This window comes from Scardinius erythrophthalmus (assembly GCF_964197995.2).
Source record: "Scardinius erythrophthalmus genome assembly, chromosome: 3".
NCBI classification, from domain to species: domain Eukaryota; kingdom Metazoa; phylum Chordata; class Actinopteri; order Cypriniformes; family Leuciscidae; genus Scardinius; species Scardinius erythrophthalmus.
This window is the reverse complement of record NC_138223.1, coordinates 10,180,377-10,206,955: the sequence shown is the minus strand read 5'-3', so window position 1 is coordinate 10,206,955 and position 26,579 is coordinate 10,180,377. Positions and strand designations below refer to the sequence as shown.

The window sequence follows — 26,579 nt, the reverse complement described above, 5'->3', positions numbered from 1 at the left end:
TACAACTTTTACTTGTAACGGGAGTAATATTTGGCCAGTAGTATCTGTATTTTCACTCAAGTAAGGAAGTTGTGTACTTTGTCCACCTCTGACCTCTTATGTAATTTTATATCATATTAAACTAGATGTACCGCATGGCGGTACAAAATATGACCGCCGCTCAGGCCTGCACTGGCTTTCCACAAAAATAAATGACGTGGAGCAATTTGGCTGTATTGCGTGTTTATGTAGGCTATATAAGTTGTATATTTTAAAAGACTGTCTGGAGTATTCCTGTGGATCATGGATAATTTAGAGTTTTGTAATTATTTGCCATTACTATTTAAGTTTTATATCAAAAGTCATTAGTTTAGACACTTAACATCCATAATGTGAAAACGTCATATCCATAACAGTGGTTTTCCCTACATAATGTATTGCAAAAATGAGTTTCAAAAACACACTTATTGTGTTCAAGCAAGTCTTTTTCATGCTACATCGGCGGTTTGTTTAATAATTCACAGACAATTTCTACAAACCTCTACCAAACGGTTGAGGTGCCTGTTGATGGTAAAAGTCAGTTATCTGACTTTGGCATGGGTTTGTTGTGTTTTACTGAAATAAAAAACATTTTTTCCCCAAAAAAGTGGTTTTATCTTGTAGCCCTGGTCCCAGAGTTTTTAAAAAAAACAATGTTAACAAAATTAAACTAATTCCCACTGTACCTAGTAGAACACTTAAGTAAATGTCCCATTGAAATTAATGGGATTTTATGGATTTAGGTGAAGAAATTAATGGGATTTTATGGATTTAGGTGAAGAAAGTGTACACATAATACGTTTTGGTCTGTACTGTAAGAAATTATGTTCTGTTCCCAAAAACTTCCACTCCAATATATATATATATATATATATATATATATATATATATATATATATATATATATATATATATATATATATATATATATATCTCAAAATGTTCCTTCACTTAAAAGAGCTTAATTATCATATAGAGACAATTACATCCAGTCTCAGTAATATGTAAATAGTATCACAGAGGGCAACCAACAACCATCTTGATTACAGGGACTTCAAATAGCTTGTCACCTTAAACATTTGACCGTTCTGTTTTAACAGAAGATCAAAGATGTGATCACTTCAGATAGATTGTATCACCTAAACCTTTTGCTGTTCTGATTTCATTTACATTAAGAGTTGACCATTTGGGTTGATCACATCCTTAACAAATGGTAATCAATTGTAGAATGGGAATGGGTGTGGGACATAGAGAATCTTCTCAGAAAATGGGGTGTCTCAACTTCATTAACATACAGACCACAGCTGTTACAATAAGAGCAACTTCATTTGCATTAAGAGTTGTAAACTGTAACAGGATAAAAGGTTTGAGATTTGGATGTTCTGGGTTCATTCTGACGCCGGTGAACCCAAGGTGCTTTGTGTACCTTGCCACTGCTAAGCTGTAATAAACTTCATTTTTGAGATCTTCGACGTCCACATAATTTTCTTACAGTACCATGAAGAGAAAACTGATTCAACTATATAAACTATATATTTTCTGAAAGCGTAGACTCTCAGGATGTATCCCACCCACCTCATTAGTATACTGCCCAAGCATAACACATTGGGTATTGGTAAATCGGGTATATGGCTGATACCTAAAAAAAGTAGTAGTATGTGCATGTCTGTCTGTGTGTGTGTTTGTGTATGTGTGTGTCTGTGTGTGTGTGTGTGTGTGTGTGTGTGTGTGTGTCTGTGCGTGTATGTATGCGTGCGTACATGTGTGTGCGTGTGTGTGTTTGTGTGTGTGTGTGTCTGTGCATGTGGATTTGTATGTGTGTGTATGGGTGTGTGCCTGTGCGTGTGGATGTCAGTGTGTGTGCATGCTTGTTTGTTTGTATTCCTGCATGTGTGTGTGTGACAGTATCATCCTAAACCAGCAACCCTTCGCTCAACAGCACCATCTACAGGCCGATGAGTGTACAGTCACTAAATGTGCACATAAATGAATTTATTTTATACCCCCCCATGGATGAAATTCTACGAAACTTAGCATACCCCCAGAGGATGTCAAGTTAACCATACACATGAAATATGGTGCAGTTCTGAACATCTCAACTGAAGACAGGGGCGATTAAAGCAGAATAATATTGCATTTTCATTTTTTATGGGAAGGGGCGCAAATCACAAATGAGTGATTATGGGCTAGGTTGATGTGGGCCCTTAAGACCAACATACCATAAAAAATTCTTCATCCTCGGTGCCACGGTTCAGGTAGTTATTTAGGAAAAACTGCAATTTTTGGGTTTCGGGGGGCCCAGCGCGGGGGGGGAGTGGCCCCCGGGGACCAAACGAAATTTTTCCGTAAAAGTCTAGTGGGGCTACATGCCCACCAAATTTCATGTTCCACGGTATCGTTGACGAAAAATTCAGTAGATGACAAAAAAAAAAAAAAAAAAACTTTGACAATCCCTATATGGCGGTCATAATGATCTAAAATATTCTGTGGTACTGAAGGGGGTTTGATCTTTATTGTTTAATCGCACAAACAAAGCTAAACCACCAGACAATAACATCAGCCAAAATTGTAGGTAAGTGTTTCAGTGTCTCTGCCGTACTGAAGTAAAATTACAATGTAATGTATGCTTTAATGGCTTTGCAATACAAGCATCATAACATTTGTAGCTAAATACATCACCATGGTACTATAAGCAGGGTTGAAGCTTCACATTGCCCTTATAAGCAAAACATGTGAGATAACATTATTTTAACAATGATTTATGGCAAGGACCATATCAACATCTCAAAAATCTGAAGCAAAAACTATGAATTACTTCCTCCAATGATTGTTTCGCATGCACCACAAAACAGCATTTAAGCTCAAATTGAAAATCGTAAATAATTCCCAAATAAATAGAAATCCTCCAAGTAATACCGCTTACATGTAGGTTTAGAAATAATTTTATTTTGTCCACCACTCATGTAAATATACAGAAATTATGAATGGATAGATAAATTTGTATTTAACTAAGAATGGCAGTCAACTGCAATGCTTTCACTTCCAAATTTCATCCCATCATCCGAAATTATTATTTCAGACAGGAATGAGAGATACAGGCAGAGATTCTTAAAGAGTTCTGCAAAGTGCGCCGTACAGATCTACTTACATTGACACCGGCTGGCAGCTCTCTGATAACAGTGGATCAATAAAAGTTCATGAACCCTGCTCAATGTTCTAGACAGAGGATGATGATGAAGACTTGTAACTGTAACTGACTGTGAGAAGAAAGTGATAACTGGTTCTCCTCTACAAGCAGAGAATGTCTTGCACTATTCATCCATTCATTGGATTTCGCCAAACAAATCACCTCAAATTAAACATCGGTCCCAGAGAATAAGCATACAAAATTTCGCATTTACAAGTAACATCATTAATGCGGTTGATTATATTCAATAGTACGAGCGATTCAAATCTGTGTCGGATACTGTTTATTTGCAGTTTTAGACTTCTGAAGACTACAAGTCTATTCAATAAATTATATGATATATTATACTCAGAATGAAAATAATCAGATAACGATCAGAAAGGACCAGCATTCGGACAAAGCAAATATAGAGCTTTGTTTCTTCCTTCTTTCTTAAGTTATTGTGCAACACAAAGCTTATGTTATCATGAGCTTTAAAAATTGCATCTTTGCACCAAAGGTCCTTTCCTAAGTCTGTAGACTGATGTCTGCCTCCCCATTGGATGTGGTGTCTCCTCGCTCTTAACGTCCAGCCTCATCCTGCGGCATATTAAAAATGGCTAAAATCTACAGTACATCAAGTCTCTATGTACTGCTTCTGAGAGTGCATGCAGAATATTGCACTACTTTCCCATAACAAACTACTGCTTGGAAAGCCCTGCTACTCAGACGTCAGTGGATATATAGATGCAGTGCCACAGCGCAGCTTCTGCGTTATAACTCGTGTGCCCTGGAGTGCCTTCGGAGCAATAAAGGAGGGTCTGTTCCTGGAAAACGAACAGCGGCGGGCGTGATAAAGGAATCAGATGGAGACTGGGCAGACGATGACCTTGTCCTCCAGCATTACGCTGACCACCAGAAACACAAAGTACAGCAGGAACATTAAGAAACCCAGCAGCTTGCTCATCCTCCACTTGCACGCAGCGATGGAGATAATGACGAAGAGGAGCATGAGGAAGAGCAGAACGATGGCGCAGAACAGACCGTTGCTGCTCACGGCCACTGGAGCCATGTCGTTCAGGAATGCAAAGAGTAACCAAGGAAATGGCAGGCTGGGGACAGTGAACAGACACAGGGCCATGTATTAGAAGCTTGTTTTAGGTAGTCGATGCAATTAAATGAGGATTATTGAGTTGATGATGAAGATTTCTCACCCCACAGTGATGTCAAAAATGTTGGAGCCGACTGAGCTGGAGACGGCCATGTCGCCGAGACCTTTCCGGGCGACAATAACACTGGTGATGAGATCGGGAATGGAGGTACCAGCCGCTAGAATAGTTAAACCCATGATCTCCTCTGTTATTCCAATAGTCTCGCCAACCTGCGGGAAAAATGTGCATTTGGTGTTTAATGTGCACTAATATTAACCACAGTTGATAACACTATGATAAAATGATGTTAACCTGGTAGTAGCAACAACTGTCGTCAAAGAAATTAAGTGACAAAGACGTTTTTACTACATTCCTAAATTCATTTATTATTATGATTTTACTCTAGTGGCACTACAGGAAAATGCGTTAATTTGGCTATTTTGGTGGGAATTATAATTATCTCTGTAAGGGCAAATAGAGTGGTGCAGGTATGACGTCACTGTTGGCCAGCCAACATTTCGCATCATCACACTGGTTCCCTCGAGAAAACCCCAATAGGATTTCCCCAAAGGCTTTTGGATTATCGCTAAAAACAAGCTCTGTGATCAACAAAAGTTTATGATACTTGCACGTTTTGTCAATCAAGATAATTATCACAGATGAACACCACTTTTGAAGTCTAAATGCAGCCGCCAGAAGTAAAAAGCTAAAGGTAGGCTATAAACGCACTACACAACGGTCCCATGTATTTAACGTCCCCATCACTAAACTTCCGAAAACTCTTTCAGTTTATATCTAAAAACATTTTCACAGAACGTTTGAGTTAGAATAGTTTATAAGAGCACAAAAGCACCTTTTCTAATTGATGACGTTTAAAGTCCACATGAAATCAAAATTGACCATATTTACTTTGTTTGCCTAAATTGATCGTTTTGTGGTGAACAATTCATCCATGCAAGTCAATCCACACAAAAAAATGTTTTGGCTTCGTAATCTTTAATCAAAATCTGAAAATGCCCCTCTCCTCTGCATTGGAGGATCTTCTCTGATGACGTAGGTTTGAGGAATTGGTTTGGGCAACGCTTAACCACTCCCCTCAAACCGTCAGTCTGTTATGAGCAGAGATGGAGAGGAGGAGCGCTAGAGTAAAACCCTGCCCTCGGTTCAATATTCCGTTTCACTGGGAAATGCGTCACTACACTGGAGAAAAGTCGTTTGCAACTTCCGGTTCACGCGGACTTTAATCTCCTCGACAGCCTCTGTAGTCTCATTTAGCCACTTGTTAGCAACCGCCTTTTTCAAGACATGTAAGAGCTTCAAAAAATCTCGAGTGGGGTAATACTGATGATGTATTTTATGTCGTAGAATAAAACGTGACAGTGTCTTGACCTTATTTCAGCAATTTAAGCAAAGCCCCATTCAAAAAACCCATTGACTTCAGAACGATGGAACCGGAAGTGCTAAAATGCTAACTCGTTTCCGCTTTTTGGACTACAAAGTGATGTCATACCTTCACCACTCCATAGAGTGCAACAGTGCCCATCCCCTTTTTCAGCGTCGCTGGTTCCGGAAATTTTTTTTTCATTCATTTTTCTCATAGGGATTTTAAAATAGTCTTCGTTAAAGAGTTATAAGCCATGAACCAAGCCAATCAGCTGCGAGGTGAATCGCAAAACTACAAACTTTGATTTGAAGTACAAAGGTTTTTGAAAATCAGACAAAAAGACAAAAGGTACAAGACTGTGTACTTAATGGTTTAAGTGAGGGAAAGAACTACAATCCCATGAAGCATTGTAAACAGCATAATCAAATGAACCCTTTCATGCATGAATTATGATAACCTCAGTCAGGATTTTTTTCCTATGTGTTTTTATTGCTCTTAGGGCATGAAAAACAAGAATTGATTTTTATTTTATTTTTTTTACAAATTTTTCAAAGAGATCTTCAGATGTCCACTTGAGTGGACAGCATGCGGTTATGGTTTAAACTTAAGATATACTATATTAAATATAAGACAATAATCAAACAGATAAAGTATGTGAATTTAACAAACTAATCAATACAATTATATCAAATCATGTGAAAACTATAAAATATACACAAAAAATATAAATGCAAAATATTGCAAAGGCTTCAAACAACTTCATACAAGTTGCACTTCGCGTATCTTTGATATCAGAACATGAGGACGTGATTCCATCAAAATTTTCTACAGTCTGTCAAGGTACAACTGTGGAAACCACTCAGATGTTCCTTCCAGTGCACCAGACCAGAGTATGGAGATTTAGCCTTATATTAGCTGATAATTTTGATTATGTTCAAGATGGACATGCACATTTCTATCATAGCCCTCCTCTGAGAAAACCTAGTGATACGTTTTTTCAATCTCATCTGAAATGATTAGTGTTGGGGGTAATGAATTACAAATAACATGCATAACGCATTCAGATTACTTTGTTGATGTTACAAGTAAAGTAATGTGTTACAAGTAACATGCATTACCTAATCAGATTACTTTTTGATCTAACAAGTAATTAACTACAAGTAATGTGCATTACCTAATCAGATTACTTTTTGATGTAACAAGTAAAGAAACGCATTACAAGTAACATGCATTACGTAATCAGATTACTTTTTGATGTTATGAGTAAAGAAACACATTACAATAACGCACATTACGTAATCAGATTACTTTTTGATGTTATGAGTAAGGAAACGCATTACAAGTAACATGCATTACGTCATCAGATTACTTTTTGATGTTATGAGTAAAGAAACACATTACAATAACGCACATTACGTAATCAGATTACTTTTTGATGTTATGAGTAAGGAAACGCATTACAAGTAACATGCATTACGTCATCAGATTACTTTTTGATGTTATGAGTAAAGAAACGCATTACAAGTGTCATACATTATGTAATCACATGACTTTTTTCGATGTCAATGAAAATTACATTCTAATAATACAAATACATTTATTTACAGTAAAAAAAGTCACTGCAGATTAAGTTTTTAAGTTTTAAGTTTCAAAAACAATATTCACATTATAATTATGAATTGTAGCTGAGATATAGCAATTGATGCATGACGTCCGTCCACTACAGTGGACATGTGATTAATCAGAGTTTTCTCTCAATCTAAAATCAAAACTTGGAAAATTTTACTGTGATATGACTCATTAGATATTGCTTGATGCTGCAATATTTTTTTTACCTACAAGAATCTTCTAGGATAGAAGGAATGGGTGGATATTCCGGAGCAACTTGGCATGTCTGACTGACCCTTGGCCATCTTGGTTTGGAGGGGGAAAAAAATCAAAACACAAAGGCTTGCCACTTGGTTGCAATTTATAGGATGATGCACAAGGGTCCAATGAAGAGGCTGATGTGCAACTTTGCCATAAAAACCCGTGCAAATTCAAAAAAATGCTTTTTTAATAGCTGTCCACTGTAGTGACCACTATGCGTGAAAGGGTTAAAAACATAAAAACCTTATAAAAATAAAAAAAACTACTCAATTACAACTGTCGATTATACTATATGTATTAAAAAATATACTTATATTAATTTATTGCAAAATATGCATATATATATATATAAACATTTCAGCCTTTTGAAAGCGTAGGGAGATCGACTCGATTATATCAATGTAGTGCATTATGGGAGTGGGCGGAGCTAAAGAGCTACTTTGGAGCATCTCGACTCTCTGATTGGTGTGATTTTCTGTACAGTATCATGGTGTAGTTTTTCCACCCAGAATTCCACTGTTAAATACGATTTTAAAAATAAACTGAAATAATGTGGGCTGACCATTAATAAGTTATCGAGTCAAAATTCTGTCATCATTTACTCACCCTCAAGTTGTTTCAAACCTGTATGAATCTCTTTCGTCTGCTGAACACAAAAGAAGATATTCTGAAGAATGTCGGTAACCAGACAGTTGATGGGCTTCACTGATTTCCATAGTATGCAGAAAAAAATATATACTATTGAAATCAATGTGGCCCATCAACTGTCTGGTTACCGACATTCTTCAGAATATCTTCGTTTGTGTTCAGCAGGAGAAAGAAACTCATACAGGTTTGGAACAACTTGAGGGTGATTAAATGATGACAGAATTTTCATTTTTGGGTGAACCACTGTTATAGTTGATTCTCTGGAAATCTGTCTGAATAGGTTTAGAAGTGTTTCTACAGAGGGAGCTGATGCTGAGCTAGAGAACAGTTGCCTCTGAGGGAAATGACAAGAATAGCTAATTGGCTTTAGGATTTGGCTGGTTTCATTGTGCTGCTCTGAGTTACAGGTTTAAAGCAGAGTGATAATGATAGATCAACCTTCACCTATGACTACCTCACATTGAAGATAACGCTCCTCTTTCACTAAACAGTTCTATTCTTTTTTGGACATACAGTATCCCTACAGTGTGCCTAATTTCAGAGTATTGCTAACAGTAATTTAAATACATTGGTAAAAGAAAGGGCATTAGAACAGGTGTGTGTGAAGACATTGAGGTACCTGATGAGCCCACCACACCATCAGGTAGGAAAAAATAGCAATCCAACAAATAGATCCCAAAAATGTTAACGGGAAGAACCTCTTTGACGTCTATGGAAGAAAAGAGGACAGAAGGAAAATTAAAGAAGGGGTGTTATACTATTCAAATATACATCCTGTGCGCACACACACACACACACACACACACACACACACACACACACACACACACACACACACACACACACACACACACATATATATATATATATATAAACACCAAGCAATCTGTTTGTTTCACAGCCTAAAATAGCAAGTGTTAGAGAGGGAATAAGTCTTTTAGTACCACTATTGCACAGAACTTGCATGTTGCACCTTTAAATACAACGGCAGGATCTGCTTTGCTGTCTGCTGTTATAAACAGCATTACATATGTCAGTTTTTCAAATGTAAAAATAGAAAATGCTACTTGATCATACATCTCTGCGGACATCTGGCAGTGACAGCCACAATGGAAAGACGATGGGGAAGATTAAGACGTATGTTGCTCGCTTTCTCGGTGTGTCTGGCCATGCCAAGCTCAGAGGCTGGTCTTCATCTTCCTCCTCCTCCTCAGCCTTTGAGATAAGAACCACAAAAACACAGTGATGTCAGTCAGTTGCCAGTGAAGTTTTAGTATAGAGGGTATGCACTGACGTCACTTTCCTTGCGGAACGCACCCCCCTCAGCCGGACTGAGTGGCAAAAGAGCTGCTGCGTGACTGGATTTAATAGGGGAAACTGCGAAAACGCATGTAAAACAAACGATTATCAGTTTAAACTAAAAGCTGGACTTTGATATAGTGTTCTTTACAACTTACCAAAGATCCAGTGATCCATGGATATTGACATCCAGCCAGGAATCGTGTTTCCTGACATTTATATGTGCCTGATTTCGATGCCGGGGAAATACATCAAGCAAATTTACCTGTGAACGCTTTATATAAATACAATATTGGTAGGTCTAAATCCGGGCGATCACTATCAATGTTATATATATTCATATCGTCCAGCCCTAAAACTTGTATAGTTTTTTTGTCAGTGATTATTTAAAAACATCCAATTATGCAGATGGTAAATATTTATGAGCTGTCAATACAATATATAACAATACAATATTTGCAAAACGATAACTGCAAATCCACGTTTTGCTGCTTGCCAGTTGTTTCTGTGAATTGCAGCGATCCATTTGCTTCTCTGTTCTGAAGTTTCGGCAGTCTGTAAAATCATACCTCAGATTTCTTGTCAAATCTAGTTTTTACAGTTAATCGCAAAGCTCTTTCCCGTTTTGGTTGTGTTTTGTGTGTTTTTCGCGGCATTCACGCTGAAAACAAATGCTGCCGCTCAGTCTTTTTGCCACTCAGTGGGCGTAACTGCAGTCACTCCGGCCGACGGTGACGTCACGCGCATACCCTCTATTTGGATCTTAGGGATTCAGATATATTTGGAGGGAGAATGCTGGACATGTCCGAGATGATCTGATCATGTTTAGATTATTGTGTATGATGACATCACCTCTCCTCCAACACTGCCATTCATGGGTGGAGTGACTTCTACCTCCACGTTACTGCTGTTGGGAAGGTTCTTATCGGCTAGAGAATAAAACAACAGGAATCTCAATTTAGTCATTTTAAATCTTATTTTAATATTACAATATGTAATGATGTGATTTAAGCACTAACCCCAGCACTATCAGCAGATTTTAAAGATATTTACTAATCATTTTATCTGGTCGTAGGCTGTGGCAAAATAGGAAGGACATTTTTTTGAAAAAATCCAAATGTTGCTGCTGATGTTATTATGCACAATTCATTGCAAACTGCAAGTTTCCAAAGAAAAAAAATCTTGTCTTTATAGTATGCTTTTAGAAGTTCTGCATCAGAAATGACTTTTCGGCTGACGTCACCAAATCACCAATCATTGTAATGGCCACTTTTCCTCGGATAAATGGCCAACCCTGCTGTGATCTTCCAGATTTTACACAAAATTGTCACAAGTGTTCCACGTTGAATTTGAACAAAACATTTAAACTCACCAACACCATTTGCCTCATCTTCTCCCTTTTTTCTTGCGATCTTGTGTAGAATTGATGCCTTCTCCTTGAACTTCCCTGAAGTTTATTATTTAATTAATAAGACTACAAACCTACAACGTGAGTCAATATGTGTGTATATTTGTAAATTTGGAGTGTTTGTTTTGGCACATTACCGTCACTGAGAGGATCGAGTGTGTGAATCATTAGCTGGAAGATGCTGTTTCTCATGAGAGTGTTGTGGAGGGAGGCGGAGCTTCCTCCTCTCTGGAGGCGGGGTTTAGCCTATAGGGAAAAAAGAAGAAGAAAATATACCGTCAGATATCTAATTGTATTGTCTATCATTACCTAAATTATGCTGCAAAGTGGATGTAAATGTTGAGGACAAGTGCTGATACTTACTGAAAGTTTATTCTCTTCATCTACTGCAGTGATAACCTTGAGAGAAAAAAAGAGAGAAACAGAACTCATTGAATTCTAGAATGGGGAAGGAAGGGAGGGGGGGTCAAATTAGTTTAGACACCTAAAATACATATTCTTAGATAACTGAACAAAAACAAAGAGAAGGGGACTTTTAAGGCCACCTTTAAAATAGATCAGATCAATCTGTCAACATGTAGGTAACCAAGAATACGATAAGCTGTTACACTGAAAAGCTAAAAACAGCTAAGACCTGCTGTAGTTCTGGTCTTCTGCTTCTACATGACCCTAAATAGCACTTCTTAAGTATTGTATAGGAAGACCTAACATAGAATTTTGACCATCAAAATACCATCAATAATGGTTTCAAAGAAACTTTGAATGGTTTCAAAGACACCACTAAAACCAAAATATCAAAATCACTCCCTACAAAATTCGGCCTCAAAATCTCATTCAGATGTAGCCTCGCGCATTACATCCTTTCAAACAAAAAAGTACCGCAATTAATACCATATCCAATAAATATGCAGTTAGTCAACCATATAATACTACACTAAAACTTATGATGAAAGGTGAATTTTTTATATATTATATTATATAAATGTATATTATTAATACTTATGTATATTTGAAGAGTTCAGATGCAAAAGCTTCTAAATGCCATCTGAAATTTTCTTATAGAATGATCATTTTTATCAAGCTTGTATATTTAAGTTCAGTAATTTCACTTAAATGACAATTAATAGGTAATCTTCATTGCCATTTAAGTGAAATTATTGCATTTAAATATACGAGCTTGATAAAAATGATCATTCTATAAGAAAATTTCAGATGGCATTTAGAGGCTTTTGCATCTGAACTCTTCATTTATATATTTACATTTTATTTAAGTTTTTACATATATACATATATTTACATATATATATCCACGTTTATTTATACGTTTTAGAGTTTTAGAGCGAAAAAAGTCAGAAAATGTTTTTTTTTTTTTGGGAACTATTTCATAAGAGAGAATAAAATATTGTTAAAACATTTTAAATACATTTACACTTTACTTTCCAAAATGAGTTTCAGATGTGAAAGCTCTGCTCCTAAAGGGTTCAAATAAGCTGTACTGAAATGAGCGGTTGCCCAGTGGGGTGGCAGCACCAGCAGTGTCCTCAAGAGAAAATGAGTTGGCTCAGCAGAGACACACGAGCAGCCTTAATTAAGCCTAATCAGCCCAGTAGAACATAGAGGGCAAGCACGTTTCGCTTGTGATTAGCGGGCCCTGCCACTTGCTCTCTGATCATGTTCCTCCCTCCCCAGCTTTGGTCTAAGTTTCTGCAGGTGGAAGATAAGCTCTGAGCGATGCCTGTGGAAATAGAGCTGAGCTCTGTGTGCCCAGCGAGCTTTAAAGCAGAGGTCAGCCAACAGGAGACCAGCTTGCTGAAGCTGTCTGACATTAACAGACGTCCTGCTGCTAGGCCAACACTGAGTTAAGGCCGTTTGCACCAAGAATGAAAATTACATTAGCGTTATGTTTATTCTTACCTACTTTCCAATTGCCATGAACATAACTGCAGCTCATACTTTAAAGTCAAATGGATTGTGTCAATCATTATTGTTATAGTTGTGATGTGGCTTCGCTATTCTTGTATAACGTTATAGTTTTATATTTTAACATCTATTACACTGGCATTCTTCAGATGATTAAAATACTCTTTACAGTAAGAAAAAATGTCTCTTTTGAACTGTTCACTGAAACGTTCTTTGGGGAATCCAAAATGGTTCTTCTACTGAATCGCTACGAAAACCCTGTTTTGGAATCTTTATTTTTAAAAGTTAGCGCAGATGCAAGTGCACATTCACGTTACAAAACGCATTACACAGCAATCATGTGAACATCTTTTTTTAACATAAAATTAAGCACCAAATGGTTAAAAAACCAGACCCTCAAAGCTGAACCCTGGATCAAGATCAGTTAAAATGACTGGTGTTTAAAGCAAACCACTTTAAACATGGTAAAAGAATTGAGGTAGAAAATGGTTTGAGTTGGTGTATATTTTACTGCATTTCCTTTACAAAATAGCACATTGCAGAGACTGTCCCCATTCATCACAAAGCCAATTGCATGAATATGCGATTCAAAATCATCTTTGCCCTGACTTTTTGAGCCAATCCCCTGAATCATAAATCATTCTGAAGTTGCAGGAAAGTTACAGTACTGGTGTTCTGATGGCACCACCACAACATGCACATTTTTAAGCATTTTGCTAGCGACTAGCTGAGATGTGAAAGGCAGAGGACAGGAAAAAATATAAGTCCATTTCATGTTTTTAAGAGTCAAGAATCATTCTTGTTGAAGAGCTACCATATAAAACGATTTCTAGATGTTTCACCAGTCATGCACACACTGCGCATGCAATAGCTTAAATTCTAACAGGGTGACCTTTCGACATCATGTGAAAATGTTAGAAAATAAACAACTGACCTTGTGAAACCTTAAATTCTAAACTTTATGCATGACTAAAAATGGATTGTGGAGGTAAAAAAAAACAAAAAAACCATTGCAAAACCAAAGCACATTTAACACGTTATATAACTTTGTCATTGTGTTTGGCATGTCATGTACCCTTACACAAGACACAGATGCTGCTGATATTGAAGTCAATGAGATCAAGGGCAGTCTTACCAAGAGCAGCTAATGACATTTGCAGAGTAACAGTTTTAGCAATTAGTTGGACCAATTAGCAAGCTGGATCCATGCAATGCCACCATTACAGTATAGTACTGCAAGCAAGCACTATATATATATATATATATATATATATATATATATATATATATATATATATATATATATATATATATATATATATATATATAGAGAGAGAGAGAGAGAGAGAGAGAGAGAGAGAGAGAGAGAGAGAGAGAGAGAGAGAGAGAGAGAGAGAGAGAGAGAGAGAGAGAACGTCACTGTGGAATTACTGTTTTTTTAAGCAATGATGCAAAAGTAAATTTTTAGCTTGTATATTCATTCTTTCATTCACTTCATCACCCTCAATTACAGAGTTTTAAACTTTGATAAATGACGGTAACAAATGCAAACACTTTATCTTATCATTCCCAAATTATTTAAAAAACTAAACCAAATTCAAACTTCCCCAAACTTTAAGTAACTCCATCAGTCTGCATCAGTCAGTATAACAATGGATAAATAGACTGTCCGTTACATCACAAAAGCAACTGAGCAAAGTTTCCATTAGTCTCCTGGCCTGATGCCTTTACTAATGAAGATAATTCAGCATGATGTAACAAAGACACTGAAGATGCTGAATCATCTTTGTTTCAAATGAATCCAGCAAAAGATCCGATTGAGCTCGATAATCTTGTGGAGTTCATTTCTGATTATTCACATGGGTCATCTGGGAACTTGAATTGCCTCTTTGGTGTCTCTCAACAAGGGTCCTGTAGTTAACCAGAGAAGGCAGGTGAGCACACTAAAGAGGCTTACGGTGACAGGTAACCCATTTTAGAGACAGATGCATTTAAGGATTCACAAATAACCTCACACAACAAATGACACCAGGTTCTCACACTCTCCCCTCTTTACTTTTCACATGAAGTTAAATATTCTTAAGCACTTATGTTAATAATTAGAATATTTAAGCATAATTCTATTACATAACTAGAAAGTCAAATGCACTACTTGTTTTTTATAAGTCAGAGGGCACTTAGAATAGTATACAGAACCACAAAACGAATTACGCAATGCAAGCGTTTGTCTTATTTTGAACTCAGATACACAGCTGCTTTATCACCTAAAATGCATAACCATATTTACTAATCATTAAAAAGGTTTCAAATTATCCATAGTGCGCAGCACGGTGTAATTATTAATAATTAAAAATTGTCTCCCAGGTAATTGTCTATTGTAGGACAGATAGTGAAAAGGGTTGTTGTAATGTACCCTATTCCCTCAAAAGTCGTCTTCAGAAGGCAGGTCACTTCCCTAAGCACTAAGAGTCTTTTTACTTTGGTTGGCGTCACCCCTTCTAAGCAGTTGATTTGGGATTACAAAGGATTTCAGATAGCGAGTCATAAAATTCAGAGATAAAGATACCCGCCATGTTTGAGGCCATGTTTCAGAACTTACATTAAACACTAACAGATACAAAGGTCTTACCGCGAAAGAAATCCGATGTCGTGAATCAAAAACCTGCTGGTTTCCCACAATACTCTATATTTGAATCCTGTTTAAAAAAGAACAGGACACCTGTCTATACTTAGCAGTACTAAAAGGATCACGTCTTATTGGATTAACCCGAGCTTCGGCTAAAGGAGCAAAAAGCACATGTCCCAACTGCCCTATACCAACCCCCTGACTATTCATTTTAATTTTAGAAGTCTTTCTAAACCAAAGCCATTTTTCATTCCAATCCAGAAGGGTGAAAATCATTTGTAAAGTGCTCTATAACACTGTCATCTTCTACTAGGCCTAACTGTCAAATCAATTCTAAATGAAAAGTGGGAAACATTTTCACAAGCTTTCTGGAATCATATTCCCAATGTACTGTGGTGACATTCCTACATTTAAAAAGCAATCTACCAGCAAAGAGCCATCTAACACTAATGAATGTGGGTTTGTATAGATAACATGCTACTAATGGTTCTTAAAAGTAATGTAAATGCCCCTGATGCATTTCTAAGAAGCCTATCAAAGCAGCGCGGTAGGCTGATTCACCTGTGTTCCATATGTGGGACAAACTGCATCTGCAAACAACAAATCCGACTCCAGCTGTTTGAACGAAACACAGCAGGTTGGACAAGATACAAACGAGAGCTTTAAACCTTAACTGACTTCATATAGGCCTAAACTATACCAATAACACATTTCACTAAACTGATATATCCAGATTCATGTTAATTTGACAATACATGGCATACAATCATACATTATTTATATGACATCTAGTTGTGGGTTAATATACAGTGGCCACAAAACCATTTGGACACTTGTTTAAAAATGCTGCTGCATTAGTGACTTCTGCAAATAAATTTTGCTTTTTATACTGTATATGAGGCTAATTTGTCTAAATACTTTTTGGAGCCACTGTTCAAGTTCTTACCAAAGAATTGTAATAGAATCGAGATCTACTGGAAATATAAAAATCAGCTGCATATACTGTGTACATCGATGTTCCTTGTGCCAGTCAGATTTATGCTTATTATTAATAATGCGTATTTGATAGAGAAATAACTCCACCCACTTGTTGTTTGTGGTGTTTGTCCTATAATGAACTTGTAATATTCTATGATGGACACACACACACACAAAACATTTGAAAAGTTCAGTAAACAGTTGATGTGAATCTAGACGTTTTGCACTGTAATTTTTTTTAAAGATTTTTCTAATGACCTAATCAGTATTTGTATCGTTTTTCCCAGTACAAAAACATATTTAAAACAAAATTGCAAATACTGCTGTTCATATATCTTGATTCTTAGTTTATTGATCTTACCGTGCTGGCAAATTTTGTTTTTCTTGTTTAAACACAGTATACACAAAATTTAGTGAGGTTTATGCTTTAAACCTAAAATTCTCTGTTATAAGAGAAATGTTTGGACAAAATTCCTTGCTTTACTGACGCCTCTAAGGCTTTTAATAGAGCTAATAAGACAAAGGGGTGTGCCTAATTGCATACTAAGAATTTTGGTATCTTGGTATGTACCAAATGGTATGTACCTATGTCATAATGTTTGTGAAATGTGTGATGATGAGGATATGTATAGGCAGCATTGTATGTTATATACCCAAGCTAATATGTTGGTGAGAAAATTGTCTGTGTGTTTATGCTGCTCCTTTGTGGGTTAAATTAAAAAAAAAGTGAGCCTGTGTTTATCTGTTGGCTGGATAATTATTATTATGCTGTTGTCAAAACCTAAGTGTGGTGCAATACCAGTCACCTATTAGAAAATATTGGTACTTTTAAATGTTTAGTATTGTATGTAATTTTGTGCTGTCTCTTTTCTAATGGACATTGAGTCTAGTTTTTAAGTTTTTAAATTGAATTGATATCATGCAGCTTTGCTTCCAAATAAATAAATTTAGTTCAAGGGATGATATTAGATATTTGTTCACTGCAAAACAAGACTTGTCACAAATTCACAAAACCAACCCGAAGAACTCTCTGAGGTAATATCAACAAAGCTAATTGAGCCAAGAAAATACAAATATAGATATCCATCCCTCTTGAGATGTCTGGCTGATAAAAGGCTTTTTTAGCAAAAGGGTTGAAAGTAAAAGATTGTACCAACTTTCTTCCTTTATATCTCCATCTTGCCTCATCTCTACTACTCCTGATCTCACTCTCTCTTTTTCTGCTGTCTATCTCTGTTGGTACCGCAGGGGTTCTGGTCTTACTCAGCTGATTGTGTACTCAGAGTGTTGTCTGCTCTGTCCAGGTGACACTTGATAGAAAGCCTAATCCGGCTCAGAGAGGTGATAAAACTGTCTGTGTTCTTTTCATTGGGAACGCTAATTCTCAGCCAATATTTGCGTTCAACTTCCATTGCTACTGCAATCAGCTCCTTAGTTCTGTTGTAATTGCTCAACAACCCTAGAAATGACCAAAATCCACCATAAAAACCAGTGAGCATCGGCTGCGCGCTATATTCACATAGCGTAAATCAGTGTTTCTCAACTGGTGGGTCACGACCAAAAGTGGGATGCTTTTGCTGATGCAAGACTTTTATTTTGAAAGACTTGCGAGAAAGGTGTTGACACTTCTGTCAGATAGATAGCCTAAGTACCTGAGAAAAACGCGTTGTCCTGATTCAGTAGCTGCTGTCAGAGGAGATACTAGGCTCGTTTGAGATGAGCAAAATCTGCGCAGAGCCGATCACCGCGAGATGCATGCCGGTTAGAAATGTGTTCGAGTGCGGTCTGCCTTGCTCTGATGTCATGCTGACGTTACGTATGTCAAAAAAACTCTCGAGGCGGTGAGGCGGACGTGTCGGATTCTGCAGTTGGGCTCAGTTGCTCTCCACTGACTGTGCTGATCAAAAGCATGATGGGAACCGACTTGCTGACAACACAGCTTAATGCTCATTGATTGGTTTAAACAACCTTGATGTATTGTTCTCTTTTAAAATGTGTCAACAATTTTTGTGAAATAAATTTGCTTGTTTTAAAAAAATATTTATTTATTATAACAGGCCTATATATATATATATATATATATATATATATATATATATATATATATATATAAAAATGAAGAGTTCAGATGCAAAAGCCTCTAAGTGCCATCTGAAATTTTCATCTAGAATGATCATTTTTATCAAGATCGTATATTTAAGTTCAGTAATTTCACTTAAATGACACTGAAAATGACCTATTATTTGTCATTTAAGTGAAATTACTGAACTTAAATATACGAGCTTGGTAAAAATGATCGTTCTAGAAGAAAATTTCAGATGGCACTTAGAGGCTTTTGCATCTGAACTCTTCATATATATATATTTATATTTCTAAAAAAGTAGGTCTTGGCTTAATGACCATGGGAAAATGTGGGTCCCATGGCCAAACCAGTTGAGAACCACTGGCGTAGATGTTGCCATGTCTTTTTGAATCAGTGTATTATATGTGACCCTGGATCACAAAACCAGTCACAAGTAGCGCGGGTATATTTGTGGCAATAGCCAACAATACATTGTATGGGTCAAAATTATCGCTTTTTCTTTTATGCCAAAAATCATTAGGATATTAAGTAAAGATCATGTTCCATGAAGATATTTCGTAAATTTCCTACCGTAAATATATAAAACATTTATTTGTGAGTGAATGCAGCACAATCGCGAACATAAATGGACAAATTTAAAGGCGATTTTCTCAATTGTTTGTTTTTTTTGCACCCTCTGATTCCAGATTTAATAATAGTTGTATCTCGGCCAAATATTGTCATATCCTAACAAACCATAAATGAATGGAAAGCTTATTTATTCAGCTTTAATGTTAAAAAAATGTACCCATGTGACTGGTTTTGTGGTCCATGGTCACAGATATACAGTGTAATATACCAGTGGTTCTCAACCTTTTTGACTTGAAGGCCCCCACTGTAAATAATATAATAGTTATATTAGAAAGATATCTAGATATCTATCTACTTTATTTATATTTGCTGAGCCCCACTGGTTTAGAACCACAGTGATACACTGTTTCAGGAGTGGAAGGAGAGACATCTGTAATTCACATCCACTGAATACCACCTTTGACCTGGGAAGCAAATAATTCGCCTGGAGTAATGCAACTCACCTTAGGAGGGGCTTCAATGTCATCCACTTGATTCCTGAGTAGTTTAGTCTTGATCAAAGTCTCTACAGACGCATTGTACTTCATAAAAGTGACATAGGTAGCGTAACAGCTTAACAGCGCAATGCTCTCACCATAGGTAATGTGGTTATCCAGGAAGAAGACGATCAGCATAATTAGTCCAATGATATAAAAGGTGACATCTCTAAACAGAGGCCACCAAGTGAGGTTGAGAATTTCACGTGAAAAGAGAGCGCACATCCCGATCACGAACAAGATGTTGAAGACAGCAGAACCCACAATGGTCCCGATGCCCACGTTGCTGTGTGAGACGAACACCCCGATCACAGAGGTGAAGAGCTCGGGCGCAGAGCCTCCAGCGGCCATGAAGGTGGCTCCCGCCACGTCATCCGAGATCTCCAGTATTTCTGTGATCACGGTGAGGGCGGGAACGAAGAACTCGTCGCACACGATAGCGAGGGCCACGAACATGTAGATCATGCCGAACATATGCAGCGAGACAGCACCCTGCCTCCTCTGCTCCAGTGTGAACAGATCCTCAGGGTAGTCGCCCTGGCTGTGTTCATCGGTTGAGGCCATGGCGATGGGCGTATCTGAAACATTATGCTCTTCCTTGGAAGACAGGACAGTTCTGTGTGGCACTGGCTCTGCAAGTCCCTCATGGTTGGCGAAAGAGGTGAGTGGCATCCATCTCGGGAACGGGCCCAAAGTGAGGGTAAAGGCACTCCAGGACAGGAACAATGTGAGGGCAGAGAGGCTCAGGATAAAACCAAAAATCCGTGAAGGACGTAGTTTCCTCCTGACATGCTGCAATCGGTGGCGCTTGCTGTTCCGCTCCAGAGGGGTGCAGTATGACCCCAGTTTGATGCTGGGGAACGTGGGATCCATTGTTGACGGGCAGCTTGGGGGTCCGATGGTCCGAAGTCTATGGGGTGCCGGTCATGGTTACACTCCTACTCTACTTAAACCTGACAGGAACAATGTACTCCCCGATTCCTCGAAGGGTCCAGAATCTCTAATGGTTTCCTCATAATAATCTCTGAAACACAACATATCACAAGAGTGTGTGAGAGAGAAAGATTACTCTTTTGGATAAAAAAATCACAGATATCATAATTACCTTTTGCAATATAACATTTTAGTATGACTGAATGGCATGAATATTCATTTTATTTATTCATCCTACTTCATTTAAGTAGGATTAACATAACAGATTTCCTCAGCCAATCAGGTATCTGGCTGTCAGTCACCTTGCTGTAACCTATTCACTTCCAGAGCGTATCTGTCTTTGCAGTAAATCTAGCAACATTTTTAATATTGATTAGGTTCACTAATCAAAGCTGGAAATGACAGATGACAGATGCTGTGGTTTTGGTTTGGCACACATACAAAGCTCTCTCTCCCATTATAATAGTGCCATAGATCTACAGTAATCGGATTGACAACTGGACTGTCAACAGAGCAACAGAGAGCTTAACTTTTCTCACCTTACTTCCTACTGTAACTTCTAATCATTGAAATTATGTCAATGCCTTGTGCAGATTTGGCGATAGACCATTTTTATCTTCCCATAGTTTCATGGTTCAAAAAGAATCTGCGATGTTAATTGCCATGTTGTAAGAAGCAATAACATGCACTTGTTAGCTTTGTCCACCATATCTGACTCAAATTGGTGTAAATGCAAATGTCAGAATGATATTTCTTGAATAATCAGTCATATTAGTCTTGAATAAAACCAATTAATTTAGATGTTAGCACATATTTTAACGTGCATAACATGAAAACACAAAGCCATCCAACATGTCATGAAAAGGTCACTTTAGATCACCCTGATACTGTATATCAAATCATATTAGACACCTCACAAGTTATTGTTCTCCTTTTTGGAGTCCTAAAATAGAACCCAATCAGATATGATTACCAATCTAAAACAGTCAAAACCACTGAATGATATGTTCAATAATTCAGCTCCGTAGTGTCTGTAAATCAAAAATGTAACAATCACAGTGTGCAGCCACTTTTGTTCTGATCTGTATAGGTTACAGGAGGACATGTGCTAATGTGCCTTGAACCAATATAACCACTATAATCTGGCAGACAGGTCCTGTACTTACACAATGCATACAGCTAATAAAGTAATAATTCATTCTCACATGAGATATTAATCCAATAAGCAAAAAGAGTGTTGCATGGCTTATTTCATTAGCAATGTCAACAATAAGATAAACCAATAAATAGTTACATTTATTATATAAAAATGATACATTTCTATTATAAATAATTCAAATAAATGAATAATAATAATCATTAAAATGATCAAATTAAGCAATTTTTCCACCAAGTATTATAGCTCTGTAGAAAGACGATTTTACAGCTTCAGCATGGCTCATCCAAGTCAGAACAATAATTCATATTTTAACTTAACATTAGAACCATGAACAACTCGTTGGCATTTTTTTTATGCATTTATATCTTTCAAAATGTAAAACTCCTGGCTGCTTCCTCTGTCGAGTCCATCTGTCAAGTTAAAGATTTAATCGGATCTATGGGCCACTGTTATCCTGATTTACACAGCCTTTAGTTTTACCCTAACTCACAGTATATCCAGGCACACACACTTATATATATGTTTAATCAGTAATCATATCTGCATGATAGGAATATTAAGAAACAAATCAGTAAACAGCTGAATGCACAAGCACAGTAAATGAACAGCACTTGCATCGGTGACCTTGATTTAAAGACATTTATAGAAAATCTCCAAGTTGAATAGGATAAATAATCATCCCACCATTTCACATTAATTTAATAGAATTACCTTATGCCTTTCTTTGAATTTTTGCATTGGGCTTATAGATCATGACACAAAAACTCTTCATTAAGAAATTATAAAAACAGAAACACAGGAAAAACATGCCAAATGCCAGAACACCACTATTAAATAATAAGTTTACCTTCACATCTGGTGGTTTACCGTGTATGGTGAACCTCTCAGAAGAATCCCACAGACTTATGGACACCAACCACTTGCTGTTTCACTGTCATGGATCAAGAATACTGCAACTGCTGCCACAGGTTAAAGGGGAGGTCTGATCTTTCCTCTCTCGCTCCCTCCCTCGTCTCACTCTCTCCTTCCTTGCCCCATCCCTTACCCATTCGTTCTGTCCTTGCCAAGTTGGTTACGGAACCTGCAATGGTGTAAAGAACACATAATGTGTCAATCAATGGGCATAATGCGTCATTTTATCATGAAAGTTTTCGAAAGTGCAAATATTCCATGTTCTCTCAATCAACATGAGATGATAAAATGCATGACATAAAACAATTAGCAGAATCTTTGTAAAATAATTGGTAAAAAATGTTCACCTTTCACATATTCCACTTGTAAACTCATAATATTATTGTTGTTACACATTATACTTTGATATGATACTTTGAATTATAAAAGTTAGCAGTTGGAGGTTGCATGGATAAAAACCATAGTATTTTGCCAGACTTGTATATCTCATTGCTCATCAGATTTTTTTCCAATTAAATGAACATCTTTTCTTTCTCTGTGTTCAAGTACTAGTCTAAAATAGCCATCTTTAGCTATGATCTCACTCTTGAGTCAGATCTGTGTTGCAGGGTTAAGATTACCTTTAGCCACTCTCTTAAGCCATATGGCAAATATTATGCAATCTCCACAGCGCTCCCCTCCCACTCCATCCCTCCTTTCAGATAAACTCTGTCTTTCTCAAGGGCCTGTTCCCAGAGACAGATGCATGTCAGCGAGCCCCGCACACAAGGACAAGATATACGCCAATACCAATGAGTCCTGAAGCAGCTGTAACCCATTCCACTCTTACTGGACCTAAAGCTGTCATCCAGCCCCATAGATTGAAGCCATAGATTAATGCATCTTTGTGAGGAGAAGATTAGGCCTGTAAGGCCAGAGCTTTCGCTAGGCTTTAAATAGCATATGAGCGCAGCATGCTGGATGCAGCTGAACCTGACCCTGCCCAGCATAGAGGACATTTCAGCTTAACTATTGACTAATTCCACCTCCAATCAACCACACAATCTTCCAGGAAATGGTCCTTGCAGTTATATGGAAAATCATGTAGAGTGTGCAAACACATCTGACCTGAGGCTAACTCTGTTCTGCAGGGTGAAACATCCTCCTCCTGCGGTTCTTGCCGCTCTGGAGATTCACACTACACTGTACAAACATTGCAGTTTAATTTAGTTTGCCCGTGGTTGGTTTAGGCATTAGGATGGCATGGTATAGGCCTACATAAAATGTTATAACTACATATTACACTCCATTAGTTGGTGACAACAAGTCTCCATGAAATCAAAATTGACCATTTTTATTTTTTATAGAACATTGCAGTATTTATTTAAAAAAAAAAAAAGAAAAAAAAAAGATTCCCCTGCAACAACATCCCTTTTCTATGACGTTTTTACTGGCGCAAGGGCAGGACAACCTGTCACTCACATGACATCACAACAATAGAAAACCACAACCATCCAATAATTCAATCAATTCCTGTTAAACAAAATGTCCTGCCCTTCATTTTTTCTTGTTCAATAAGCCAATTTGCTCGCATATGCCTCACAATTGGGATGATAAGACTATTGCAACTTGCATTTCATGTCGACTTAAACTACAAATATCTTCTTGATACTTATGTCGCATCCATGATTTATCCTCCTGAATTCAGTGATGAAACATTGACCTCTGACCCCAGCTGTGTGTCTATGAAGAGTGATGCATCCTTGACAAACCATAATAAAGCCGCATATGATGCCTTTTTCAGTAACTAGGGTCAATATTCATACATTCAGTGTTATATAAAGACACATACAATTATGCAAAAAACATAAAGCCACTACAAATGAGTGAGTAGGTTAAAAATCAGTCCTTGTGTCTTCTTCATAAAGAAGGTCTGGCTACTTTAGCAGCAAAAACGCTAATTACTTGCTTATTTTCGAATATACGACTTGTAGGACTTTCTTACTGTGAGTGGCTCGTGGTGTTGAATGACACTGATAGGTGTCCACCTTATTTTTTTTTTCCGTAAAAGCGGGTGCGGCCATTTGAGGCTTCCGGTGTCATCCGCTTCCAGTTAAAGGGTTAGTTCACCCAAAAATGAAAATTATGTCATTAATGACTCACCCTCATGTCGTTCCAAGCCCGTAAGACCTCCGTTCATATTCGGAACACAGTTTAAGATATTTTAGATTTAGTCCGAGAGCTTTCTGTTCCTCCATTGAAAGTCAATGGACGGCATACTGTTCATGTCCAGAAAGGCAGTACAGACATCATCAAAGTAGTCCATGTGACATCAGTGGCTCGATCTTAAGTTTATCAAGCGACGATAATACTTTTTGTGCGCAAAAAGTAAACAAAAATTACGACTTTATTCCACTATTCATTTCCTTCTCTCTGGGCCTCAAGCTATTTCACGTAGTGTTTTTGCGCAGCGCGTCTGTGTTGTACGTCACACGTAGGCTCACTATTGGCCGACGCTGGTCATGTGTGATGCGTGTGACGTACAACACAGACGCGCTACGCAAAAACACTACGTGAACTCACTCGAGGCCCAGAGAGAAGGAAATGAATAGTGGAATAAAGTCGTTATTTTTGTTTACTTTTTGCGCACAAAAAGCATTCTCGTCGCTTGATAAGCTTAAGATCGAGCCACTGATGTCACATGGACTACTTTGATGATGTCTGTATTGCCTTTCTGGACATGGACAGTATGCCGTCCATTGACTTTCAATGGAGGAACAAAGCTCTCGGACTAAATCTAAAATATCTTAAATTGTGTACCGAAGATGAATGGAGGTCTTACGGGCTTGGAACGACATGAGGGTGAGTCATTAATGACATCATTTTCATATTTGGGTGAACTAACCCTTTGAAAAAAAAAAAAAACTTGCACTTGTATGTTTAACCACAGATGGCAACAGAGAGCTAGTGCACCTTTACATCAGTAACATAATTTTACACACAATTTTAACCGTCATATTGTAACAATTATGTTTTGACATTTTAATAAATAAGCCTACGTTTGAATAAAAATGTGTGTCCTTAATATATTTTTTTTAATAAATAAGTTTATAAATGACGTAAAGGCAAATGTGAGTGACAGGTTGCCCCGCTCTCGCGCCAGTAAACACGTCACCAGAGAAGAGATGTTGTTGCAAGAGGGAGGGGGAAGTTATTTTTGATTAAAGACAAGGGCAATTAAAAAAAAAATAGATGTGCATGGATAAATCATACTGCCCTACCCCTACAATGTGCTCAAATAGTATTATCTTCATTTCAAACCATAGACTGTATAAAACAGTTTCAAACTTTTTGTTGTTGTTGTTGTTGTTGTTGTTGCTATTAAATTATGGCCATACATTTTATGCATGTGTATATGATTTGGTAGTGAGCAATGCCACGCTGCCTGGACAATAACATTATGAGAGTTCAAAAAACAGTGACCCCTACTGCTGTTCCTTTGGTCCATGGGACAGAAAGACAGAGTGGCAGTGCCGCTGAGCAGTTACTGTGATTCTGAGGCCAGGAGATGACTTCTAATCCTATTTTAATCGTGGTGGGATTAAGAAGACACAGCAGATCCTAATCTGCTCAGATTACCCATGCTGCTTCCCAAAGGAAGAAGGAGGGTTGTATAAGCAAGTGCAATTAAGGTGATTTAGACATCGCGGTTTCATTCCCAGCAAGGTCTCGAGGTCTCCAGGTGGACACTAACACCCCTAAAATTTAGTTAAGTGTGTATGCATACTGTGTAGGCTATTATGTAGAGGCTACTAATGTTACAATTCACGTTTCATATTTATACTTTAATGTTTGTTGGTGGATTTTTCAAGGAATAAATAAACTTTTAAAAGGGCATCAGTGAAATACAGCGTTGTTTCACTCATACCTTCTGAGATAA

General features: G+C 37.4%; 1 protein-coding gene across 1 annotated transcript; it reads right to left on the bottom strand.

Moving 5' to 3' along the window:
* Positions 1–2,509: 2,509 nt before the first annotated feature.
* On the bottom strand, positions 2,510–20,627 carry LOC308688179 (solute carrier family 24 member 2). Its single transcript, XM_081361100.1, has 9 exons — positions 19,624–20,627; positions 11,307–11,342; positions 11,081–11,189; positions 10,908–10,982; positions 10,388–10,464; positions 9,314–9,451; positions 8,856–8,945; positions 4,399–4,565; positions 2,510–4,296 (listed from the first exon to the last, which is right to left on the bottom strand). Exons 1-9 carry the CDS (start codon positions 20,527–20,529, stop codon positions 4,047–4,049), a joined length of 1,848 nt encoding a protein of 615 aa, XP_081217226.1. The 5' UTR covers positions 20,530–20,627; the 3' UTR covers positions 2,510–4,046.
* Positions 20,628–26,579: the final 5,952 nt, after the last annotated feature.